A 25917-nucleotide genomic window follows, 5' to 3' on the forward strand; every position below is an offset into this window, starting at 1 on the left:
CAATTCTTTTAGCCTGTCTGCATACAACATGCCTTTTAAACCAGGGATTATTCTGGTCGCTCTTCTTTGCACTCTTTCTAGAGCAGCAATATCCTTTTTGTAACGAGGGGACCAGAACTGAACACAATATTCTAGATGAGGTCTAACTAATGCATTGTAAAGTTTTAACATTACTTCCCTTGATTTAAATTAAACACTTTTCGCAATATATCCGAGCATCTTGTTGGCCTTTTTTATAGCTTCCCCACATTGTCTAGATGAAGACATTTCTGAGTCAACATAAACTCGTAGGTCTTTTTCATAGATTCCTTCAATTTCAGTATCTCCTATATGGTATTTATAATGCACATTTGTATTGCCTGCGTGCAGTACATTACACTTTTCTTTATTTTCTGTAATAAACCATGTCATATGCTTTGCAGTTATCCATTGTCAATGTTGCATCCTTTAAAAAAAATCAAGCAGGTTAGTTAGACACGATCTCCATTTCCTAAAACCATGCTGACTGTCTCCCAGGATATTGTTACCATATAGGTAATTTTTCATTTTGGATCTTATTATAGTTTCCATAAGTTTACGTATAATAGAAATAAGGCTTATTGGTCTGTAGTTATCTGGTTCGGTTTTGTCTCCCTTTTTATGGATCGGTATTAAGTTTGCAATTTTCCAGTCTGTCGGTACAACCCCTGTGTCAAGAGACTGTTGAATGATCTTGGTTAGTGGTTTGTAAATAACTTTTTTCATTTCTTTGAGTACTATTGGGAGGATCTCATCTGGCCTAGGGGATTTGTTTATTTTAAGAGCTCCTAGTCCCTTTAACACTTCTGCCTCTGTTATGCTAAAGTTATTTAAAACTGGATAGGAACAGGTTGACATGTGGGGCATGTTGTCCGTATCCTCCTTTGTAAAAACTTGTGAAAAGTAATCATTGAGCAGTTATTTGAATGTTTAACCCTTTGCGGTCCTATGTCGGACCTGGTCCGACATTGCAATTTTCCCTTTCCGGTCCAATGTCGGACCCTGTCTCAGGTCTCTAGTCGTTTTTCCTCCGGAAAAAGCAGAGAAAAAAATTCAATGGCCGAGTGAGACCGATAGGAGACGAGAGAAGCCGAAAAAAAGGGGCGTATCTCATGAATACAGATAGCCCCGGCACCACATAGATAACACGAACATAAACAAACAAGATAGCTGCTTCTGCATCCAGCGCTCAAAGAATATCACAGACATTTGCAGAGCTTTTTTTAGATGTTATAGTAATAAAATAATGACTTGGATCGCATTATTGAGGAGTTTGGTGATAAAATGAGTGATCAGGAGATGATTTATCTGTATGCACTACTATGAAGAGGTATGTGAAAAATACAGCAAACAAGGGGTGGGGTGGGGCTGGAGATGCAGTACTGAGTGTCCTGTTGATATGCGGTGCTTTTTAAACATGTTTTACTGTGAAAAAAATACTTTTAAACAGCTCGTCTAAAATAAACTGCGCATGTTAAAATAAATTGGACCTGACATGCCTGATACGCGCTGAATAAATGGAACGCTAAGGGTTAAAGCAGAAAAAAGCTGTGGTTGTGTTGTTGCAGGAGACACACACTGACCAGGAGAATGAGGCGGTCTGACTGAGTGGATAGGTCAGTGTGTATTCCGTCACGGCTCCAGCACCAGCGCGGGAGTAGTGGTGCTTTTTAAATCAGACCTGGGTGTGAGTGTACAGCAGGTAGAAGAAATTAACAAAGGGCGTCTGTTAAAAGTACAGACACAAATAGCTGGTTTTAACTTTACTTTTAATACGGGAAAAGAAAGAACTGTATTGTTTAACAAGTTAAATCAAACCATTTTAAAATGTAGTAATAATGACATGTTAGTGGTTGGGGGTGATTTTAATTGCACTATAGACTTTACTAAAGATAGAAATACTGAAGAGCCACATCCTCAGTACTCCAGAGAGATGACTACAGTTTACAGTCCAGTGACCTGGTTGATGTATGGAGGTGTCTGCACCATCATGCTGCAGTTTACAGTCCAGCGGCCTGGTTGATGTATGGAGGTGTCAGCACCCTCCTGCCCGACAGTACACCTGGTCTCAGTCTCATAATAATTACACATCTAGAGCACGACTGGGCAGCTTTATTCGTCCCGTTGTCACCTCAATTATTTTGTCAGTGCAAGTATCATTCTCAATAATCTATCTGACCACAACTGCCTGCCAGTCACTGTACTTATTACAACTGAAGGGCACAAATCTTCTTATTGGCATTTTAACATTAAATTATTAAAGGACTGCAAATTCGGGGATGTTTTTAAAGAGTTTTGTAAAATTTGGCAAAATCAAAGGAACAATTACTGTATAAAGATTACGGCAGTGGAGGGACATTGGGGGAAAAAACAAATTCAATTTACTTTGTCAGCAGTACACCCTGGAGGCAACCAGGTCACTGAACAAAGCAGTCAGTGAGTTAGAGAAAAGAGATGAAGATCACTCTACTGAACAAACCTTCCAAAAAATAAAAGAAAAAAGAAATGGGCTAGGCAGCTTGTTGGAGGAGAAGGTGAAGGAAGCATTAGTGCGCTCTCGCTTCGTGGAGCTGAGGGACATGGACGCACCCACTTCTTCTTTGGCTTGGAGAAGAACAGAGTGTGCAGCAGAGAGGAGATCAGCAGAGAAGAGACCAGTAGAGAGCTGCACAGCAGAGAGGAGATTAGTAGAGAGCTGCACAGCAGAGAGGAGATCAGTAGAGAGCTGCACAGCAGAGAGATCAGCGAGGTGGCGGTGGAGTTCTACAAGCAGCTATTCACAAAAGAACAGTGTGACCCTGGTGACATGGAGAGCCTGCTCCAGGATTTACCCAGCCTGAGTGAAGATGAGCAGAGTGGACTGGATAAAGATCTGACCTTCGAGGAACTGACCACTGCAATGACAGCTCTCCAGCAGGAAGGCGCCTGGGATAGATGGCCTCCCTGCTGAGTTTTTCAAACATTTCTGGGGGGTGATCGGGAGGACTTTTTCCAGACTGAAGGAGAGTCTTGAAAAAAAGAACTGCCTCTCAACTGCCGCAGGGCAGTGATCACACTGCTGCCCAAGAAAGGAGACCTCTGCCTTTTAAAGAATTGGAGACCTGTTTCACTGTTATGTGCCGATTTAGTTAAAAAAATGTATAAGTACTGTAATACACAAAGATCAAAGTTATTGTTTCCCAGGAAGATCTATTTTTGATAACCTGTTTTTAGTCAGAAACTTTTTAACTTTGAGTGAAACGTGTAATTTTAATGTGGGATTGGTCTCCCTTGATCAAGAGAAGGCTTTCGATAGGGTCGACCACACCTACCTTGTGAAAGTCCTGAGAGCCTTCGGGTTTGGCCTTGCTTTTATTTCTTACATAGAGCTTTTATACTCAAATGCTTTTAGTGTTTTAAAGATTAATAATGGGTTGAGCAAGGGCATTAGACAGGGCTGCTGTCTGTCTGGCATGTTGTACTTATTGTCTATGGAGCCACTGTTGCATCTTCTGAGGGGCAGGTTGACTGTCTGGGCAGTGCCTGCCTCACCTGTCCCTGTCTCTGTGAAAGTATCGGCCTACACTGACAATGTCAACATGTTTGTGTGCAGTGACAGGGACATCCAGGCTCTGGAGGAGAGCTTGGCAGTGTTTCAGAGAGCATCATCAGCACGGATAAATTGGGCAAAATGCAATACCTTCCTGTCAGGCGACTGGCAAGAGGGGGAGGGGCACGCTGCCTCAGGCACAGCAGTGGGATCGGACTGGGATTAAAGTGCTGGTGGTATTCTTTGGGACAGAGCTGTTCATGCAGAGGAACTGGGACGGCCTGATGGATAAGGTGACGGGGTGGCTGCAAAGCTGGCAGGGACTGCTGGCTCAGCTGTCATTCAAGGGGAAGGTCCTGGTCATCAATAATTTGGTGGACTCCATGTTATGGCACAAGCTGTCGTGTCTGGACCCCCCCTCCTTTTGATAGATTTCTTCTGGAGCGGGTGAGCGAGAGGTGGCTGACAGTGAGGACAACGTGGAACAGATGGAGGGGGAGCTCTCTGACTCCACTTATCTGAGACATCGCCGATAGCCAACCTGCCAGCAGGAATACATTATACATGCTTCAACAGGTAAATAATTTTATGAAAGAAACAAAAGGGAGAAGGGGGTAGAAATAGAGAACTACTTCCCTGATTTAAAGTTATTTCTCCACTCCGCTCACATTACTACAAGGAAAGCAACACTAGAAGAATTTGATCAGCCAAAACGGTTCAGACTAAACATTAGGATTTTAATGTTGTTCAAAATCTCATGTTTAAAAATGACTGTGTTTTATGCATTCTTTTATTACTTGTTTTAGTCTATTGGTTTGAAACAAGCTCTTTTTAATATTAATAGAGATAATATGGAGGTGTTGGGAGGAGATTTTAATTGTACTGTTAATTTTAATATTGATAGAATAAAGCGTTTTTACAAGGAGCTTTACAATAAAGAACTGTGCAACCTAAACAACACTGAGCAGCTGCTCCAGGGCTGGCCTGTTTCCTCTTAAATAGAGTTGGGGGGCTGGGGTTAGGAAAACACCTGCTTTTAATTGAGAACACCAGTTTGGGTAAAGCAGGGCTTCCCACATTTTATCAAAGTACAGTCAAACCTGCTCATGCGACCACCTTTTATTAGCGACCACCTGGTCTAAGTGACCACTTTAAATTCCTCCCAATGATATTTGTGCTTTTATTTAACTGTATTAACACTAGAAGCCCCGCGGTGGTCATTTTGGCGGTTTTTGGTTTTAAAATGTAATTTTCTCCAGTCGTGTAACTCATATGAGGCTGTGCGTTCGTGTACCTTTCTGTCCGTATGTATTAAATATTCTCACAAAGCATGAAACACGGGAGTAAAACTCTTTATATAAGACTAAAGGAAAGCAGGGAGTAAATGTAAAATACTTTTTTTTCCAGATTTAGAAAAGTTTTTGAGCACTGGACAAATTATAATGCAAAATGCTATTGTAGCTGATTTTAGCAAGCAAGAGTGCTACAAACTAAAAGCAATGTGCGAAAAAATTGATAAGAAGACCAGTTTTCTGATTTTTATTCACTCTTATCCTTCACAATGGGTGCTTTTAAGATTGGAAGTTTGAATGTTAAAGGGGACAGAAATCCTCAAAAGAGTGGCAGTTTTTGAATTTTTAATGCAAAATAAATGTAATGTATTTCTTTTTTTTTTTACAAGAAACACTCAGACGATATTAATTGAGGCTGAGTGGCTGAAGGGGTGGAAGGGGGAGCTGTTTCTAAGTCACAGCATTAATGTCAGTGCAAGGGTAGCAATTTTATTTTCGAATAATTTTAAACCTGATTTTATAAAAAACAATTGAGGTGGTCAAAGTGTTGATTGTGCAGGTTAAGGTAGGAAACTCACAGTTTGTTTTTGTAAATATATATGCTCCCAATAACAGCCAAGATAGAATTTTCCTGCAGGATCTCCCCAAGATCACAGAGGACTACAAGAGTTGACCACAAGGGCTGAACAACGGGTGGGTGCCGGGGCTCGGTGGCCTTAACATAGAGTTTTATAAAGAGTTCTGTGCTCTGCTGGGGACGGACATGCACTTGGTGCTGCAGGAGAGCCTGGGGGATGGGCTGCTGCCTCTGAGTTGCTGACGGGCAGTCATAACTCTGCTGCCCAAAAAAGTAGACCTGACCACTATGAAGAACTGGAGACCTGTGTTGCTCTTGTCGATGGATTATAAAAGTATGTCCAAGGCCCTGGCCAGTCGGCTCAGAGTGGCAATGACAGTGGCAGTGCACCCCGACCAGACATACTGTGTCCCCGGCAGGTTCACATTTGATAATAATTTTTTAATTAGGGACATAATGGGAGCTTCTAAGCTTTTTGGCTGCCCCGTGTCTGGATGCTCTACTCCCTCTCTATACAACCCCAGTTACATAGGCTGGCAGTCAAGGTGGTGGCATACGCTGATGACTTGATCGACTGTGTGTCTGGCCAGCAGGATATAAAGGCCGTCTGCCAGTGTCAGGAGCAGTTTGAGAGGGTGTCCTCAACCAGGACAAACTGGCTGAAGAGCAGCACACACCTGGTGGGGGCCTGGGAGGGGACCCCCCCCCCCCCCCACCCCACCCCCCCCACCCACAGTTTTATTTATTTTCTTTATTTATTTTAGCCCGCAGAGGGCGCTGTTGTTCGTGGCCTGAATACTGCCAACAGTAAACAGGACCACAGGGTTACCAATACAGGTACACAGTCCAGTGCACAACAAGTGCTCGAAAATAATAATGAAAACAAAAGGCGAAAGAAAAAGGGAAAATAAAACACAGTAATAAAACTACAAACAAAAGTGCTGCTTATGCAGTTCCCCCACTGCCGCTAAGCCGGTCATAACGAGCCTATACACTGGGGTGGCCAGAGTTCCCCGTACAGCTAGAAAACATCCCCTCGGGTACGTAATTATTTCTTCTGCTTTTCTTTAAATTATTTTAAGGCAGGCTGTTTTCCCCAGCCAGGCTTGCCTGGTCCTTGTTTTCAAAACCGACCTATTCTGTCAGTGTCACAGTTCATTCCCCAACACGGCCACCCCAGTGCACAACCAAGAGCAGTTCTTATGGGCCGAGCAATCTCCCAAGGCCCGCCTCTCAGCCACTCAGAGAGAGGGAAAGCCCACACACCCTCTTCCCCACCTCTCCGTGTCATCGCCATGACTGACAGGTGGATCCTACGAGACTGCTGCCCTCTACCTGCAGTACCACGTATGTGCCAGATAGTCAGTACAGATCTCCCCTGTTACACCCTGCTATAGATTTGTCTCTCCTCCCAGGGTTTTATAGAACAGTGTTAAGGATATGGCAGTGGTTCCAAATAAAGAGAGAACCTGATTTTTTTAAATTGCATTTGTTTTGGTTTTTAGAGGCGCCACTGGCCTTCAATGACATTTTTTAAATAGAAATTTTAACTTCACAGCTTTTAATTCTGCATTGGCCACTGCAGGAGTCACTAAAGTAAGGGCTCTTTTAGACTTTGAACATTTTTAGTGGAGGAGTGTTGATTGCCTGGCTAAGAGGCTGGGAGTGGGGTTCAGAAAGAATCATTTCCAGGTTCCTCTCTGCCCTGCAGGAGGTGCTCCTCCGTGGCACCGTAGAGAGGCTGAACCAGGCTTTCTCTGAGTGTCGCTGGTCTGATGATACAAATATTAGTTCCCCCTACCTCAGCTCAACTTCCCCACCTTCCGGATACATCAGGCCACCTACTGACTTGTCATGGTCTGTCCAGTGTTTCTCTCTCCACAGCTGATAAGAAGGCCCTTTATCATCCATGTGTGAAGGTACAGCAGCTGCAGTCCCTCCCTGACACCCCTCTGGTGGGAGCGCCTGGCTGTGGAGGAAACCATCAGCCCTGCCTGGAGTAGTCTCTACAAGCCCTCATTGCCCAAGAGATCCGGAGGCCTGCAGTGGAGAATTCTACTGCGCACACCTTGGACCCATACTGTGCAGAGAGAGAGACTGTCTTCCACCACTTTTGCTACTGGCCCAGATTACAGCTGCTGTTCTCTCTCTCTATATATATACTGTATATGTTATGTATTTCATGTTTGCACTGTGTCAATGAGAGGGTAATATGGGGTTTTAAGTTAATTTTTTGTACATATGTAAAAATAAAGGTTTGTTAAAAGTCAAAAAGTCTCCCCAATCTCTCTCTTCCTGCTCTCTCTCCCCACTCTATCTCTCCCTGCTCTCGCTCTCTTTCTCTCCCTGCTCTCTTTTTCCTTGCACTCCCTCTTTCTCTGTCTCCCCGCTCTCTCCCCACTCTCTCTCTGTTCCCACTCTCTCTCTCTCCCCACTCTCTCTTTCCTCACACTCACTCTCTATCTTTCCCCTCTATTCTCTCTTCCCCTTGTTATTCATTCATCCCTGTCAGTAATGTAATATTCACACAAACACATACATACCCCAGTTTCTCTAATTTACAGTTCGGATGCTTCAGTGCAGCAGTCAGCTTCATTCCCGATTCCCCCAGCTTATTCCCTCTCAGCTCCAGCTCTCTCAGGGTTGACTGGTTTGTACAGAGAGCAGAGGCCAGGTCCTCACAACAATCCCTTGTGAGATCACACTGCCCCAGCCTGCAGAGATAAGGAGACAGGAACTCACTAGAAACTCACTTCTCTACAACTGGCTGCTCTGCTGCTATTTCTCTCTCTGTGAGACCACACCACTTTAGCCTGCAGGGATAAGGAGACAAGCACTCACCGTTGAAAAACACGAGTCAGTGGTGGGATATTGGAAAGACACAAGTAAGGCTTTTTTGCCAGCAGTACACCTTGGGTGCCACCGGGTCACTGAATACAACTGCGAGAGAGCTGGAGAAGGAAATTCTTCAGCTTGAGAATGAGGAGAGCACAGTTGCACAGGACACCCTAAAGGAGCAGAGACAAGCCCTGGGCAAATTGCTAGAGGAGAAGGCCTTGAATTAATAAGCTATTTTTTATATAAGTGCATATCTGGATTAATCTCTTCATTTTGGTTAAGCACAGAGCATGCAGGACAGTGCATTGAACTTGTGACTGAAGCAGCGTCCGGCCATGCCACACAGAGAACAAAGGAGATAATGTAGGTTTATTGCTTAAGTGAACTTTAAATGAACCCAACCCAAAGTATTACCTATAGACCGTAGCTGTCCAGCAGGATATATGGAAAGAACAGGAAATGGATAAGGAGGTTGCCCAACATGTGCAGACAGTCAGAAGATACAGTAATAGATCTTTCTTTCTTCAAAAGTCCTATATAAACTGGTAGTTTGCAGCCAGTATTTCGAATTGGTTTCTGAGTCTAACATGGCTCCATAAGAGAAGTGAGCGCAAGGCTTTATACTTCTGGACTGCAAGAAGATTCTGTAGTTAAATACAGTATATATATATATACAGTGCCTTGCGAAAGTATTCGGCCCCCTTGAACTTTGCGACCTTTTGCCACATTTCAGGCTTCAAACATAAAGATATGAAACTGTAATTTTTTGTGAAGAATCAACAACAAGTGGGACACAATCATGAAGTGGAACGAAATTTATTGGATATTTCAAACTTTTTTAACAAATAAAAAACTGAAAAATTGGGCGTGCAAAATTATTCAGCCCCCTTAAGTTAATACTTTGTAGTGCCACCTTTTGCTGCGATTACAGCTGTAAGTCACTTGGGGTATGTCTCTATCAGTTTTGCACATCGAGAGACTGAAATTTTTGCCCATTCCTCCTTGCAAAACAGCTCGAGCTCAGTGAGGTTGGATGGAGAGCATTTGTGAACAGCAGTTTTCAGTTCTTTCCACAGATTCTCGATTGGATTCAGGTCTGGACTTTGACTTGGCCATTCTAACACCTGGATATGTTTATTTGTGAACCATTCCATTGTAGATTTTGCTTTATGTTTTGGATCATTGTCTTGTTGGAAGACAAACCTCCGTCCCAGTCTCAGGTCTTTTGCAGACTCCATCAGGTTTTCTTCCAGAATGGTCCTGTATTTGGCTCCATCCATCTTCCCATCAATTTTAACCATCTTCCCTGTCCCTGCTGAAGAAAAGCAGGCCCAAACCATGATACTGCCACCACCATGTTTGACAGTGGGGATGGTGTGTTCAGGGTGATGAGCTGTGTTGCTTTTACACCAAACATAACGTTTTGCATTGTTGCCAAAAAGTTCGATTTTGGTTTCATCTGACCCGAGCACCTTCTTCCACATGTTTGGTGTGTCTCCCAGGTGGCTTGTGGCAAACTGTAAACGACACTTTTTATGGATATCTTTAAGAAATGGCTTTCTTCTTGCCACTCTTCCATAAAGGCCAGATTTGTGCAGTATACGACTGATTGTTGTCCTATGGACAGAGTCTCCCACCTCAGCTGTAGATCTCTGCAGTTCATCCAGAGTGATCATGGGCCTCTTGGCTGCATCTCTGATCAATCTTCTCCTTGTATGAGCTGAAAGTTTAGAGGGACGGCCAGGTCTTGGTAGATTTGCAGTGGTCTGATACTCCTTCCATTTCAATATTATCGCTTGCACAGTGCTCCTTGGGATGTTTAAAGCTTGGGAAATCTTTTTGTATCCAAATCCGGCTTTAAACTTCTCCACAACAGTATCTCGGACCTGCCTGGTGTGTTCCTTGTTCTTCATGATGCTCTCTGTGCTTTAAACGGACACCTGAGACTATCACAGTGCAGGTGCATTTATACGGAGACTTGATTACACACAGGTGGATTCTATTTATCATCATTAGTCATTTAGGTCAACATTGGATCATTCAAAGATCCTCACTGAACTTCTGGAGAGAGTTTGCTGCACTGAAAGTAAAGGGGCTGAATAATTTTGCACGCCCAATTTTTCAGTTTTTGATTTGTTAAAAAAGTTTGAAATATCCAATAAATTTCGTTCCACTTCATGATTGTGTCCCACTTGTTGTTGATTCTTCACAAAAAATTACAGTTTCATATCTTTATGTTTGAAGCCTGAAATGTGGCAAAAGGTCGCAAAGTTCAAGGGGGCTGAATACTTTCGCAAGGCACTGTATATATATATATATATATATATATATATATATATATATATATATATATATATATATATATATATATATATATATATATATACACACACACACACACATACTGAGCTGCAAAATGATCTGTCGATCTTGGGCAGGTGTTGTGACTCTTGGTCTCCCAGTTTGTGGCCTGTCATTGACAGAGTGTCTGGTTATACGATCTCACCAGGTTTGAAATTGCTGGCTGTGAGCACCCAAGACGACGAGCCACAGTACGCTGCCCTAGTCCAGCCTCCAACATGCTGATTGCACAAAGGCGCTGCTCTCGACAGACATTTTGTGGCATATTGTTTTTTTTCTGTGATTTTCTTTCTGTGATTATTGCTTTTATTCAAGCTTGCAATTCAACAGCTGAAATCACTCCATATCCAGTGTCCAATCAACTGTCTCACTAATTTGGTGATTAAGTGCATGTGCTTCAGTCATAGTCACTCAAGCGTGTCATGGTCAAGGAATTCCTCGATCTTTTATACACGTCATGAAATAAAAATTATTATGATGAGGTCTTCATTAATGTAAATGAATGCTCAGATTATTTAACAGATAAATAATAAATTGTCTTTATTTAGCTGGTGATCTAATATGGTAATGGTCATATAGTATTCATTCAGGTGAATTAATGCACGGAAATGTAACTATTTTAATGAGTCAAATGAATTAATTGTTTAAATTGATTATTAAACAAACTAACGTTATTAGCCCCACATGGGGAGGGAGGCATTGGCTGAAACCAGCTGTGCTGCACCTCCCCCGAGATGGAGGAGGGCAAGGGCTGGTCAGCATTGCTAGAAGGATAGCAGCTTTCAGAATGATGGCTCCTGTATGCTGGGAAAGAGACTCACTGGAGGAAGGTGGCCTGTTTCTTTCTTAACAAGGCAGGGGGGTTGGGGATAGGACGACACATGTTTGGAATTGACTACAGCCCTCTGAACTGTTCTAACCTGCCTCTATTTTAATTTAAAAAATGTGTAAAACTGTAAGGGTGAAGAGAAAGGAGGAGACTTTGACAGGTCAGGGTCTGTTGAATGAGCCTCTCTTTATTTCCGGCACCGTGTATCCAGTCACAGGCACTGTGTGCAAGTTTGGTGAGGGCAGGTGTGACCAGACTGGCCCACCTAATGTCTCCTGGGCTTTCTCGCTGGGTCAGCGCTGCTGAACTTGGTGGCAGGCTGGGCTGGCACTGCGAGAGACAGGTTGACAGGATGGTGGCTCAGAAGTTCTGAGGGAGGATATGGCCCGATGACAGGAGCAGAGTCGGGTAAAAGACTTCCCGATGCTGCTGGTGTCCCCCTGTGTAGATGAGGAAGAGGAAGAGCAGGAGGATGGAAGGCTGTTAAAGATACACAATGTTAAAAATAGAGTATTCCATGAGCTTAAGCAAACATCTATATAGTTTTAATATAAAGATAGCCTGGTTTAAAATTTTAAGAGGGGTGTCTCTCCAAATGGAGGGACCCTCTGTCTGTGTGAGAGGAGGGAGCCCCGTGTGGAGAGTTTTATATAACCCACCCTTGGGTAACAGCTGAAGATTTACAATGGAGGTTACTGCATGGCATTTTGGCCACAGGGAGGTTCCTGCACCCTGGTATCAGCTCTGCGTGCAGTTTCTGTTTCCTCCAGTGGTCAGGAGACGGTTTTCCAGTTTTTTATTGATGGAACCTCATATAATTTTAAACAAAGGAAAAAATGTGTCTTAATTAAATTTATTACAGGCCAAGCAAAACTGGCCATTATAAAGTCTTGGAAGAACCAGCTGTCTGGAGCAGGGCTGGCAGATGTGGTTGTGCTGTTCAGAGTGCTGGTGGTCAAAGGTGGATTTCACCTATTTTAATGAATGATCCGGAAGGCTTTTAGGAGAGGTGGTGTGTGGGAGTGCTCTGTGAGTGAGGTGGGACAGCTCAATGTGGTGTTTTAGAAAAGAAAATAAATTCTTCAATCAATTTTTTCTTTTCAATGGGTGCATTTTGATATTAGTATTTTAATGACTTAGGTCTTTTTGTATGGTTGATATCTGTTTGAGTACCATGTTTGTGTGTGTGTGTGTGATTTTAAACTTGCATAGTTAAATGCTTATTGTTTGTTTTAAGGTAAAAATTGTGCTTTTAGGATTTTATTGCTGGTGCACTGGGAAGGTTTCGGCTGATCCCCGGAGCCAGCAGGAATCTTAATTTCATCTTTTTGTGTTTTTACATTATTGTTGAATTTTTCTAATGGATTTTAATATGAATAAATGTATTTTAGCTTTTTAATTTGGTTTTGTTTTTTGTTTTAAAATCCGTTTTTACGGTAAAATTTGTGTTTTTGAGGTTTTAATGCTGACGCGTTGGGGAGGTTTCGGCTGATCCCCGCAGGCAGCAGGAATCTTATTTTCATTTTTTGTGGTTTTACCTTATTGTTGATTTTCTAATGGATTTTAATATGAGAATATAGGACCTTTAAAGTCAAAGTCTCAAAGTTTCCAATGCTGGAGAAAGCAAACTGCTAGTCCCCAGCCAACCTCCGGTGATCCACGAGACTCATGCGGTGACCTGCCTCAGGTAAGCCAGGGAGTAAACGGGCCAAGATGGAGGGGCAGGCTGTAACAACTGGTGTCATAAGCGGGGATTGTACCGAGAGGGGAGAAACAGACGAACTGAAAGCATTACTGGTGCAGTTGCTCCAAAGCCAGAACGAGTTGAAATCTGACATACAGAACAGCACCAAGGCAGCACAACAGATGTTGTGCTGCCTTGGTGCTGTGTAAGCTCAAAATTGCAGAAACCGCAAGTCAGCTACGCAACGAAATAGAAGAAGGGCACAGAGACATCACAGAGAAACTGGAAGGTTTTGAATGTAAGCTAAAGGAAGTTCGTAATACGGCTATGGACAAACAGGATTTACTGAAGGAAAGGGTGGAGTGGTTGAAAAACGGCCGACTACAGCGCTCTCCAGCCCCGCTCCACAACAGAAAGTGAAGCCGAGTAAATTCAATGGGAAAATTGACTGGGCAGCATACTATCAGCACTACGAGACGGTGAGTGCTCTAAACGGGTGGACTGACAAAGAGAAGCAGGCCGAGCTTGCTGTTAACCTAGACGGGGAAGCTATGACTGTACTCACCTTGCTACAAACAGAGGCTGCATCCGACTACAGCGGGCTGGTGGATATCCTTGCTTTGCGCTACGGGCGATCACAGAAGGAGCTTGCCAAAGCTCAATACTACACCAGTAGGAAAAAGCCAGACGAGTCCCTTGCTGACTTTGCCCAGGATCTACAACGCCTTTTCGCTCTTTCATTCCCCGAAGTGCCGGAGAAATGCACAGATGCCTTGCTCGTCAACAAATTCATCAGTTTGCTTCCGGACCGTGAGCTGAGAATCCGACTGAAGGAAGGATCTTTTGCTAACTCACTGACACACTCAAATTGAGCAATTCAGCTGGAGTGCATCTACGCGACCACTGAAAAAACAAGAGACCGGCTCAGCAGCACACTGTTCGCCCCCCGCAAACCCAGGATGAGGCGACAACTGGCAAGTGGGAGAACAGAAGGTAACTCTAATCCCGACATTGGGGTGGTATTAGGAAATTTGGTCGAAAAATGGGATGGTATGGGGAAAGCATGGCAATGCTGATGCCCTATCGAGATGACCCTGTATGGTTACTGAGTGTAGTTTCTGTACCAGGGTAGAGAGCAGCAGTGTGGGTGGAGAACAGGGTGCTGTAACCGGCAGCTCCCAGGAGGGCCAGGGTGGGATTACTACAGCTCAAGAACCACTGTGCCGGTTAACACGCAAAGCCACTGCGAGCGAGCCGCTTGTCGGTGGTCACAGTGCTGAAGACCTGAGGGCTGCTCAGCAAGCTGAGCATGATTTCACTCCTCTGTTTAATTGGAAAGAACAGGGGGGTTGTCCCCAGTGGGAAAATGTGTCACACCTCAGCTCAGACATCAGAGCATACTGGGCTGTTTGGAATAGTATAGAGTTAAAAGACGGGTTGCTTTATCGTAAGTAGGAGGCTCCATTGGGGGGATGCTGCAGGTAGAGGTGTTAATTCATATACTTTTCCGATGTTCCACGAAGCGATCAGCCAAGCGTCGTTTTGTTTCACCAATATATAGCTTGTTACATTTGATGCAGCCAATGCAATATACTATCCCTTTACTAATGCAAGTAAAAGTATCATGGATAGTAAATGAGGATTTTGCTCCCCTAACTACTGTGTTGCTGTGAATGTATTTACAAGTTGCACAGTGTGACCTATTGAATGGAAACGTACCCTTAAGATTGGGTCGAATGTTACTGTGGACCAGATGCTCTCTTAGATTTTTGTCTCTTCTGTATGACATTAGAGGAAGGTTATTGAAAATAGGAGCTGTAGAAGGATCATCTTGAATAATGCTAAAATTTCTTTGTATGATGTGTTGTACTTTTTTGGTCAATCGTATTCCCCTTGTTCTTACATATCATCCGATGACCAAAAAAGTCCTAGAAGCTAATGTCTTAAAGTCAGTCAGGACACTGAAGCTGAAAAAAGGTTGGATATTTCAGCAAGACAATGATCCAAAACATACCTCAAAATCAACCATGAAATATATAACCAAGAAAGAAGGTTTTGGAATGGCCGTCACAGTCCCCAGACTTGAATATTATTGAAAATCTGTGGGGAGATCTCAAACATGCAGTGCATGCAAGGAGACCTAAGAATCTTGCTGAGCTGGAAGAGTTCTGCAAGGAAGAGTGGGAAAAAATTCCAAAGGCAAGAATAGAAAGACTCTTAGCTGGCTACAGGAAACGTTTGGAAGCAGTTATATCTGCCAAAGGAGGTGTTACCAAGTAATAAGTGACAGGGTGGCCAAACTTTTGCACGCACCATGTTCACTTTTGTTTATTATTTTGAATCTATAATAAATGCAAATAAATAGTAATCCTGTATTAAAATTTGCAGAAAGGTGTCATGTTTAACTTTGTACCATGTAGAGGTCAGGCCAACTTCTGTTCACTGAAAGATTCATTGTAACATACATTTTTATCAGGGGTGCCCAAACTTTTGTATATATATATATATATATATATATATATATATATATATATATATATATATATATATATATACAGTGTATAGTGTTTTATGTAAAATGTGTTTGTTGGTTTATAGTAATAGTGTTAGTATATTTGTAAGTAATTGTTGTTTGTTCAGCTGATCATAGATCAGCAAAATGCACCAATATGGTGTGTAGTTCGTGGGGGGCGGGGGTACAGACTCACCGGCACGGCTGCCGCTGTGTGTCTGATATCGGGGTGTCGGTGGAGGAATGCCTGGTGGCGGTGGGAGAGGTGGTGGCTTTAATTTATTATTTCTATTTATTTATTTATTTCTTAGCAGACACCCTTATCCAGGGCTTTAACAAAATAAAATCAGCTTCTAGGATGAATAAAGCTCTAGTCATTTTTTAAGTGATATGGATTTGGTAAATAAGCTAATGGAGTTTCACCTTCAGTGACACCCGTAACCAAAGTAATACTGTCTAACCTCCCTCCCTTCTTAAAAAATGAGTTACTGGAAAGAGAGTTATCAAGATATGGAAAATGAATGTATCCCATTAAGTTGATCCCTCTAGGATGTAAGACTCCCAGTGTAAAACATGTTTTGTCTTTTAGAAGACAAGCATTTATCTTACAAAATGATCCTAATTTAATTATTGAGGTAGCGTGGAATTTTAATGTTGAGGGAACGAATTGCATTGTTTTTGCCAGTTCTGATACAATGAGGTGTTTTAAATGTGGAGCTCAGGGACATCAAAGGAAACAGCATCCGAGAAAGAGGGATCGGGCTGAAGCAGAGCAGGATAAGGGAGCTCCTGGCGTGGAGGAGGTTAGGGGCGATCAGGGCCCTCAGAGCCAGCAAAGCCCGAGGCAGCGGAGCCAGCAGAGCCCGAGGCAGCGGGTGCCTGAAGCTGAGTCGACACCGCAGCATAAGAGACACAGCCACAGCCAAGCGCTGACAGACTTAGGGCAAGAGGCTGGACAAAGTGAAGAAGAGTTTGAAATAGTAGCGAAAAAAGAAAAATGGTCTGAAGGAGGAGAGCCAAAGTGGGACCCTGGGTTAGTGTCTGTGGGCAGCGGAGAGAAGACTCAGTCCCCCAGTGTTAAAGTTGCGAAGACCGGAGGCGATCCCCAGTCGGTGCCAGAGGAGGAGCTGACGTCTTCCCCGGAGGCTGTGCCACCTTGCCCTGAGGAAGAAAGCAGAAGTACAGAACTGCCCCAGTCTGACTACGAGATAGGTAGTAAGACAGGGGGCACCGAGGCTGAAGCTGTGGCTGTGGAGAGAGGCGAGGCTGCGGAAGAAGATGGGGCAGATGGTGAGGAAGATGACAGGAGGCTGTCTGACTCCTCATTAATCTTGGACGTCCCTGACAGCCAACCCGTCAGGAAAAATTATATACATTGCAGGATATTAACAATTTTCTTGACAGTACCAAAGGTAAGAGGGGAGTGGACATTAAAAGCTTTTTTCCTCCAATTTAAAATTGTTTACATTCTGCGCATGTAGTCTCCAGGAAGTCCATGCTTGAGGAGCTAGCTCAGCAAAAGAGATACCATTTAAAAAAAGTAGTACAGACTGTAAAGAAAATGATGATACAATCAAAAACATTATTTTTAAATTGGAATTGGTTTTAGCAATGTTTATTTCTACCTCTCTCTTGGCCTTTCTAACTTCCTTTTTTACTTGTGTTTTGACTTGTGTTTGAAGTACTCTTTCTGTGTACTTTGTTTTTGGTCCCTTTTAAACGCTCTGTAAAGTGCCTTTTTTCGCTGAATATTTTTTTGAATTGATCTATTAAACCATTTTGGCCATTTTGTTTTAGATTTAGATTTGTCTACTTTTGGGATGTAATTGTTTTGCGCCTCTACATTTTTAAAAAACAGCCATCCTTTTTCTGTGGATGTTTTCTCTATTTTACTCCAATCTACGTCTCCTGACCTCCCCCCCCTTTTCCGTGGCCGGCAGCTCCCCTTCATGGGGCTCCAGCCACAGTATTTCCTGCTGCATGTCAGGACTGGTAGCGACCCCAGGCAAAACAGGACCCTCAGCAGGCAACGGCAGCAGCAGCGGACCCTCGGGAGGCAACGGCAGCCGCAGCGGACCCTCGGGAGGCAACGGCAGCAGCAGCGGACCCTCGGGAGGCGACGGCAGCAGCAGCAGCAGCGGACCCTCCGGAGGCGAACTCAGAAGGGGAGCCCCTGGCCATGGAGGCGGCAGCGGGAGCTCCACTTCTCCCTCGTTCCCTGTAACTGGTGGCTCTCCAGGCGATGCGGAGCAACAGGCAGCCCCAGGCAATGCGGAGAAACAGGCAGCCCCAGGCGATGCGGAGAAACAGGCAGCCCCAGGCAATGCGGAGAAACAGGCAGCCCCAGGCGATGCGGAGAAACAGGCATCCTTGGGCGAAGCGAGGCAGGCATCCTGGGGCGAAGCGAGGCAGGGCAGGAGCAGTCCTTCCCATGACAGTGGAGGTGGAACCAGCAGGTATTCACCCTCTGCTGGTGGAAGTGGGAGGGGCAAGCAGTCCTCCCACGGCGATTGAGGCAGAACCAGCAGGCATTCACCCTCTGCTGGTGGAGCTGGGAGCTGCAAGCAGTCCTCCCACAGCGGTTGAGGCGGAACCAGCAGGTACTCACCCTCTGCTGGTGGAGGTGGGAGGGGCAATCAATCCTCCCACGGCGGTTGAGGCGGAACCAGCAGGTATTCACCCTCTGCTGGTGGAGCTGGGAGCGGTAAGCAGTCCTCCCACGGCGCTTGAGACGGAACCAGCAGGCATTCACCCTCTGCTGGTGGAGGTGGGAGGGGCAAGCAGTCCTCCCACGGCGGTTGAGGCAGAACCAGCAGGCATTCACCCTCTGCTGGTGGAGGTGGCGGAGGCAGAGGCAGTTCCCGCTGCTCTGCTCCTGGTGGTGGAAGCAGTGGAGGTGGCGGAGACAGAGGCAGCTCCCGCTGCTCTGCTCCTGGTGGTGGAGGCAGAGGCAGCAGGTATTCTTCCTCTGCTGCTGGAGGCCTGGGCGCTGGATGCACGGGCTCCCCCCCTCTGGGCGCTGGATGCACGGGCTCCCCCCCTCTGGGCGCTGGATGCACGGGCTCCCCCCTCTGGGCGCTGGATGCACGGGCTCCCCCCCTCTGGGCGCTGGATGCACGGGCTCCCCCCCTCTGGGCGCTGGATGCATGGGCTCCCCCTCTCTGGGCGCTGGATGCACGGGCTTCCCCCCTCTGGGCGCTGGATGCACGGGCTCCCCCCCTCTGGGCGCTGGATGCTTGCGCTCCCCCCTTCTGGGTGCTGGATGCTCGCGCTCCCCCCTTCTGGGCGCTGGATGCTCGCGCTCCCCCCTTCTGGGCGCTGGATGCTCGCGCTCCCCCCTTCTGGGCGCTGGATGCTTGCGCTCCCCCCTTCTGGGCGCTGGATGCTCGCGCTCCCCCCTTCTGGGCGCTGGATGCTCGCGCTCCCCCCTTCTGGGCGCTAGTTCCTCCTCTTCATAACAGCGGAAGGGACAGTTGGCAAATCGATGCTTCTGGTCACAGAGGGGGCACAACTCCGATGGCTGGCTATATCTCCCTGGGTGTCTGGCCATTAGGCGACACTCCTCCTCCCTGTCCTTCACCTCTCTGTCTTCCTTCCATCCCATTTTTTTTTCTCCCTTCACAAAAAAATACTTTTTGAAAAAAACGAACACAGAAAAAAAAAAACTCCCTTTGCTGTTCCTGGTCCGGCTCCTGGAGGCGTTGTTTGTCCCACGCAGGACACCATATGTGGCAGGCTGGCTCGCAGTGGTGAGGTGTGGTGACGTCACGGACCAGGAAGTACAGAAACCAAACAATGGATGGGCGGGTGAAGCTGAATGCAACTGCACTCAGCGTGAATTTATTAACGAACAAAACAAAAACAAAAGATTTAAACCAAACAACAAAACAAAGGGCACGAGGACCAAACGAATAAACAAACAAGTAAGTGTCGTGCTGGCTAATCCAGCACGTTTTAGCAATTGTTAATTCTGTATTATTCTCCTTGGCCAGAGTCTGCACGCGTTTGGTAAGGATGCATGACTGTCAGCTAGTTAAATAATCAGTAGATGATCAGTCATGCATCCTCACGGGGTTTTTAAATATAACTATAAAAAACAATAATAAAAGACGCGGCGCTTTTATCCGCGCCGCAAACAAATACAAATAATAATAAATAAATACATGGGGGCGGGACACTCCGCCACACCCTTGTTTTGATGTGGTCTCCCTTCTGTTTTTTTGTTTTCTCCCTCCTTCCTTTCTAGTTTAATTGCGTCTGAACTAGTTTTAATTTATATTTGGTTTTATTGTTTTACAGTGTTTTTATTACTTTGGTATTAATCTGTTTTTACAGGAAAAACACTGTTTAGATTTTTTTAATATAGTTTTTTTTTGTGTTTTATTTACATTTTATGATCCTTTTATTTGGTTAAAATCTGTTTTTAAAAGAGAACATGATGTTTTTTTAGGATTTTATGCTGACGTGCTGGGGAGGTTTTGGCTGATCCCTGGAGCCAGCAACTATCTTAATCGTGTTGTGTTTTACCTTATTATTGTTATTGAATGGATTTTAATTGCAATGATTTAATAAAAGATCTTAAAAGTCAAAGTCTCTCTCTCTCTCTCTCTCTCTCTCTCTCTCTCTCTCTCTCCCCCTCTCTCTCTCTCTCTCTCTCTCTCTCTCTCTCTCTCTCTGCTCTCATTCTCTCAGGTATGAGAACCCTTGTCTTCCCTCTTTGTCAGTAATGTAATATTCACACAAACACCCAGAGTGCTTACTTACCCCAGTTTCTCTAATTTACAGTTTGGATGCTTCAGTGCAGCAGTCAGCTTAATTCCCGATTCCCCCAGGTTATTCTCTCCCAACTGCAGCTCTCTCAGGGTTGATTGGTTTGTACAGAGAGCAGAGGCCAGGTCTTCACAACAATCCACTGTGAGATCACAGCGCTCCAGCCTGCAGAGAAAAGGAGACAGGAACTCACTAGAAACTCAGCTGCTCTGCTGCTGCCAAGATTGAAATCAGGAACTGTGGTAGATTTTAATCTATTTGATTGTCTTGTTCTGTCTGTCTCCCTTAATGTCTTTCTCTCTCTCTCTCTCGTGTCTATAATTATTTGTTAAATGTTTAGTTGCTCTTGTTTATATATCTTTGTTTTGTTGTTTTTGTTTGTCTATTACTGTTTACTGTGTAACATTGTGTGTCTGCAGATCCCATTATGGTATCTCATTCTGGAGTGCTGGGGGCTCTCAGCCGCCGACACGGGGTTAGCTGCTTGCCGGATACCAGTGTGTTGGTGGAGGAGTGCCTGCTGGCAGTAGGAGTGGTAGTTGGGTATGAGAACATTGTGTCGGCATCCCTCATGAATAAAAGATTTGTCATCTTTTTAAAAAAAGGTATTACTGGTCAACCAACTAGTGGAGGAAGGTTTTTGTGTGAAAGGAGAATTTATCCAAGTGTCCCCCTTGGTAACCCCTATTACAAAAATAATCATGTCTAATGTGTCACCGTTTTTAAGAAAAGAAACCCTGGAGAATGAACTTGCCCGATATGGTAGACTGGTGTCCCCAATTAACAATATTCTGTTTGGGTGTAAGAATGCCAATGTTAAACACGTCTTTTCTGAGACAGGCCTTTTTACTGCTGTAGAGGGGACGGGCTGCATTGTATTTGCTTGCTCGGATACAATGCAGTGCTTTAACTGTGGGGAACAGGGACACAAAAGGAGAGCCTGCCCGAGAAAAACTAGAGATGAGACAAGGCAGGAGCAGGGTACTGATGGCAGGGAGGAGGCTGGGGATGTTGGGGGTGAGTGGAAGGATGAGTCGGCTCCCCCGTCACAGCAGCAGCCTGTCTGCAAAGACCAAGGAGTCGGCGAATGCGAAAGCCGAGGATGAAGACTCAGCTGCGGTCTTTCACAAAATGAAGTAACTGAAAATGATGAGTCATTTGTGGTGGTAACTAAAAAAAATAACGAAAAAAATAAAGAAATTGCAGATCTACCTAACAGCGAGCGAGGAATGGAGCAGAGCCCCAAGTCTGTGCTGGAGGAGAGGAGAACCGAGCTGTGGAGGTGGGGAGAGCCGCGGAGGAGCTGACATCCAAGGACGAAGAAGGGGAAATGGAAGGGGAGCTCTCTGACTCCTTGCTTATCTCTGACATCCTAGATAGCAAACCCTTTAACGGGGGGGGGGGGGGGTTATTCCCTTGAACAAATTAAACAGTTCATGGAGAATACAAAAGGGAAAAGAGGGGTTGAAATTGAAAACTTCTTCCCAGATTTGCGATTATTCCTCCACTCAGCACACATCGTCACACGAAAGGCTACATTAGAAGAATCTGACCAATAAAAAAAGGTACCGTCTTAGAAATATGTTCAAATGATTTAGAAAAAAAAACATTAATGTTGCTAAATATTATTTTTAAAACGGATACCTCTTATAAGAATTTTTGTATTGTGGCTTGCTTTACTTTGTCAGTTTTATTTTTTTTAGCCGCTATGGAAAAGTGTGTTTTTATGTCTTTTAACGTGAATGGCTTTGGGCTCCCAAGTTTCTGCTTCAGCCGCCTCTGGTCCAGATATTTCCCATTGGAGTCTATCAAGATTACCACCTCAGTGCTCACCTGCTGGGCTTTCTTTTTGTCAGGGGGCGGCCGGAGGGCAGGGGAGGGTTGGGGGGGGGGGGGGGGGGTCAGAGTCTGGGTGAGGTGTGTCAGGAGAGGGGTAGAGTGTGTCACTGGTGGGTAGGGGCAGGTGGTGTGTCAGTGCAGGTAGCGGGTGCTATGTGCTTGAGGGAGCTGTGTTGTCCTTTGGCAGGAGTGTGCAGTAGGAGCAGCTGGTCCCTCCATCCCTGCAGTTCTCTGTGCACACTTCTCACCTCATTGTGCTGGGCTCTCCTCTGCAGCTCCTCAATCACTTTCCCTAGCTCCACCCTCAGGGCCTGGCTCTCCTGTTGTAGCCTGACGGTCTCTCTCAACTCGGAGACCGAGGCCTTGTGCTCACGCTTCATCTCTCTCACTTACTCTCTTTCAGTCTCCCCCCCTCTTTCCCTCCCTCCCTTTCTCTCTCCCTCCATCTACAGACGTGCTCAAATTTGTTGGTACCCCTCCACAAAAAATGAAGAATGCACAATTTTCTCTGAAATAACTTGAAACTGACAAAAGTAATTGGCATCCACCATTGTTTATTCCATATTTAATAGAAATCAGACTTTGCTTTTGATTTTTTATTCAACATAATATTGTAAATAAGAAAACAAATGAAAATGGCATGGACAAAAATGATGGGACCGCTAACCTAATATTTTGTTGCACAACCTTTAGAGGCAATCATTGCAATCAAACGTTTTCTGTAGCTCTCAATGAGACTTCTGCACCTGTTAACAGGTAGTTTGGCCCACTCTTCTTGAGCAAACTGCTCCAGCTGTCTCAGGTTTGATGGGTGCCTTCTCCAGACTGCAAGTTTCAGCTCTTTCCATAGATGTCCGATAGGATTCAGATCAGGACTCATAGAAGGCCACTTCAGAATAGTCCAATGTTTTGTTCTTATCCATTCTTGGGTGCTTTTAGCTGTGTGTTTTGGGTCATTATCCTGTTGGAGGACCCATGACCTGCGACTGAGACAGAGCTTTCTGACACTGGGCAGTACGTTTCGCTCCAGAATGCCTTGATAGTCTTGAGATTTCATTGTGCCCTGCACAGATTCAAGGCACCCTGTGCCAGGCGCAGCAAAGCAGCCCCAAAACATAACCGAGCCTCCTCCATGTTTCACTGTAGGTATGGTGTTCTTTTCTTTGAAAGCTTCATTTTTTCGTCTGTGAACATAGAGCTGATGTGACTTGCCAAAAAGCTCCAGTTTTGACTCATCTGTCCAAAGGACATTCTCCCAGAAGGATTGTGGATTGTCAATATGCATTTTAGCAAATTCCAGTCTGGCTTTTTTATGTTTTTCTTTCAGTGGAGTCCTCCTGGGTCTTCTTCCATGGAGCCCACTTTCGCTCAAAAAGCGATGGATGGTGCGATCAGAAACTGACGTACCTTCACCTTGGAGTTCAGCTTGTATCTCTTTGGCAGTTATCCTTGGCTCTTTTTCTACCATTCGCACTATCCTTCTGTTCAATTTGGGGTCGATTTTCCTCTTGCGGCCGCGCCCAGGGAGGTTGGCTACAGTTCCATGGACCTTAAACTTCATAATAATATTTGCAACTGTTGTCACAGGAACATCAAGCTGCTTGGGGATGGTCTTGTAGCCTTTACCTTTACCATGCTTGTCTATTATTTTCTTTCTGATCTCCTCAGACAACTCTCTCCTTTGCTTTCTCTGGTCCATGTTCAGTGTGGTGCACACAATGATACCAAACAGCACAGTGACTACTTTTCTCCATTTAAATAGGCTGAATGACTGATTACAAGATTGGAGACATGTGTGATACTAATTAAAGAAACTAATTAGTTTGAAATATCACTATAATCCAATTATTTATTATCTTTTCTAAGAGGTACCAACAAATGTGTCCAGGCCATTTTAGAATATCTTTGGAGAATAAGCAATAATTCATCTCTTTTCACAGCTTCTTTGCTTTATTCTATGACATACCAAAGGCATGCAAGTATACATGATAAAACAGCTTTTAATTTCATCACTTTTCAGGAGGAATGAAGCATTATTTCAATGAGCTGTAAGGGTACCAACAAATTTGAGCACGTCTGTATTTCCCTCTCTCTTTCCCTCTTCATCCCTTCCCTCCTTGCTCCCACCTCACTCTCTTTCCCTGCTCTCTCTGCTTTCTATCTCATCATTCTCTCTTTCCCTGCTCTCTCTGCTCTCTCTACACTCTCTCTCTTTCTCTTCCCCCTCACTCTTTCTTGCCTCTCCTTCCCCCTCTCTCCTTCCCTTTCCTCTCCCCTCCCTCCATTTCTCTCCCTCTCTCCCTCCATTTTCCTCTCCCTCCCTCTTTCCCTCCCTTTTTCCCTCTATATTGCCTTTCTCTCTCTCTCTTTCCCTGTGTTCTCTCTCTCCCTGCTCTCTAGCTCTCTCCCTCTCCCCCACTCTTTATCTCTCTCTTCCCCCTTGTCTTCTCTCTCTGTCAATAATGTAATATGTACACAACACCCTGAGTGTTTACTTACCCCAGTTTCTCTATTTTACAGCTTGGAAGATTCAGTGCAGAAGACAGCAGCTTCATTCCTGATTTTCCCAGGTTATTCCATCCCAGCTCCAGCTCTCTCAGGGTTGACTGGTTTGTACAGAGAGCAGAGGCCAGGTCCTCACAGCAATGCTCTGTGAGATCACACCGCTCCAGCCTGCAAAGATAAGGAGACAGGAACTCACTAGAAACCCATTTCTGTACAACTGGCTGCTCTGCTGCTGTCAAGACTGAAATCAGGAACTGTGGTAGATTTTAATCTATTTGATTGTCTTATTCTATCTGCCTTCCTTCATGTCTCTCTCACTCTCTCTCTCTGTGTCCCTCACACTTTATTTCCCCCTCTATTTTTCGTCCCACCCTCTATCTCCTTCCCTCTTTTTCCTCTCTCCCTCGATTTTCATCTCTTCCCCCTCTTTCTTTCTTCCCCCTCCCTTACTCCCTCTTTCACTCCCTCCCTCGCTTTCCCCATCCCTCCTTCCATTCCTCCCTTTGTCTCCCTCCACCTCTCTTTCCCTCTCCCCTTCCTCTCTTCCCTTATCTTTTTTTATCTTACCCACCTCTCTTTTCCTCCTCTCTCTCCATCGCTCTCTCTCACTTTCCCTGCTCTCTCCTTCTATCTCTTTCCCTCCCTCTCCCTCTTCCCTCTTGTCATTCCTCTCAGTCAGCAATGCAATATTCGCACAAACACCCAGAGTGTTTACTTACCCCAGTTTCTCTAATTTACAGTTTGGATGCTTCAGTGCAGCAGTCAGCTTCATTCCGGATTTCCCTAGGTTATTCCCTCTCAGCTGCAGCTCTCTCAGGGTTGTCTGGTTTGTACAGAGAGCAGAGGCCAGGTCCTCACACCAATCCCCTGTGAGATCACACCACTCCAGCCTGCAGGGATAAGGCGTATTTAATTATAATCAAGAACCTCATAAACAAATACCTATTAACTAAATACAGAATCAGTGACCACAAATTTGCTATTGAAATGGGCGAACACAGTGGAGACCCAGAGAGGAGCGACTCTGTACCCAGTGCCACAGTGGAGCGATTGAAACTGAGACCCACTTCATCCTCCACTTGAGAGGTACAGAGAGCTGAGAGAGAGACACTCCCTCGGGCTGGCAGACAGAAAAAAAGGCTTTCTGCTCCAGAGCCAAGAGG

General features: G+C 44.9%; 1 protein-coding gene across 5 annotated transcripts in view; it reads right to left on the minus strand.

Annotated features, from left to right (window-relative positions):
* The window catches only part of LOC117964001 (NACHT, LRR and PYD domains-containing protein 12-like), a 76249-nt gene that overhangs the window by 14588 nt on the left and 35744 nt on the right, over positions 1-25917 (minus strand). For all 5 annotated transcript variants that reach the window (XR_009308816.1, XM_058999319.1, XM_058999320.1 and 2 more), the window contains 4 exons: positions 25474-25644; positions 24749-24922; positions 20405-20575; positions 7960-8130 (listed from right to left, as the gene is read on the minus strand). Coding sequence is in view for 4 of the 5 variants with exons in the window: in XM_058999319.1 (XP_058855302.1) it covers positions 7960-8130; positions 20405-20575; positions 24749-24922; positions 25474-25644 (687 nt within the window). In the remaining variant the exon portion in view is untranslated. The remainder of the gene's footprint in view (positions 1-7959; positions 8131-20404; positions 20576-24748; positions 24923-25473; positions 25645-25917) is intronic.

This window comes from Acipenser ruthenus, chromosome 25, assembly GCF_902713425.1.
Source record: "Acipenser ruthenus chromosome 25, fAciRut3.2 maternal haplotype, whole genome shotgun sequence".
In the NCBI taxonomy this organism is placed as follows: Eukaryota; Metazoa; Chordata; class Actinopteri; order Acipenseriformes; family Acipenseridae; genus Acipenser; species Acipenser ruthenus.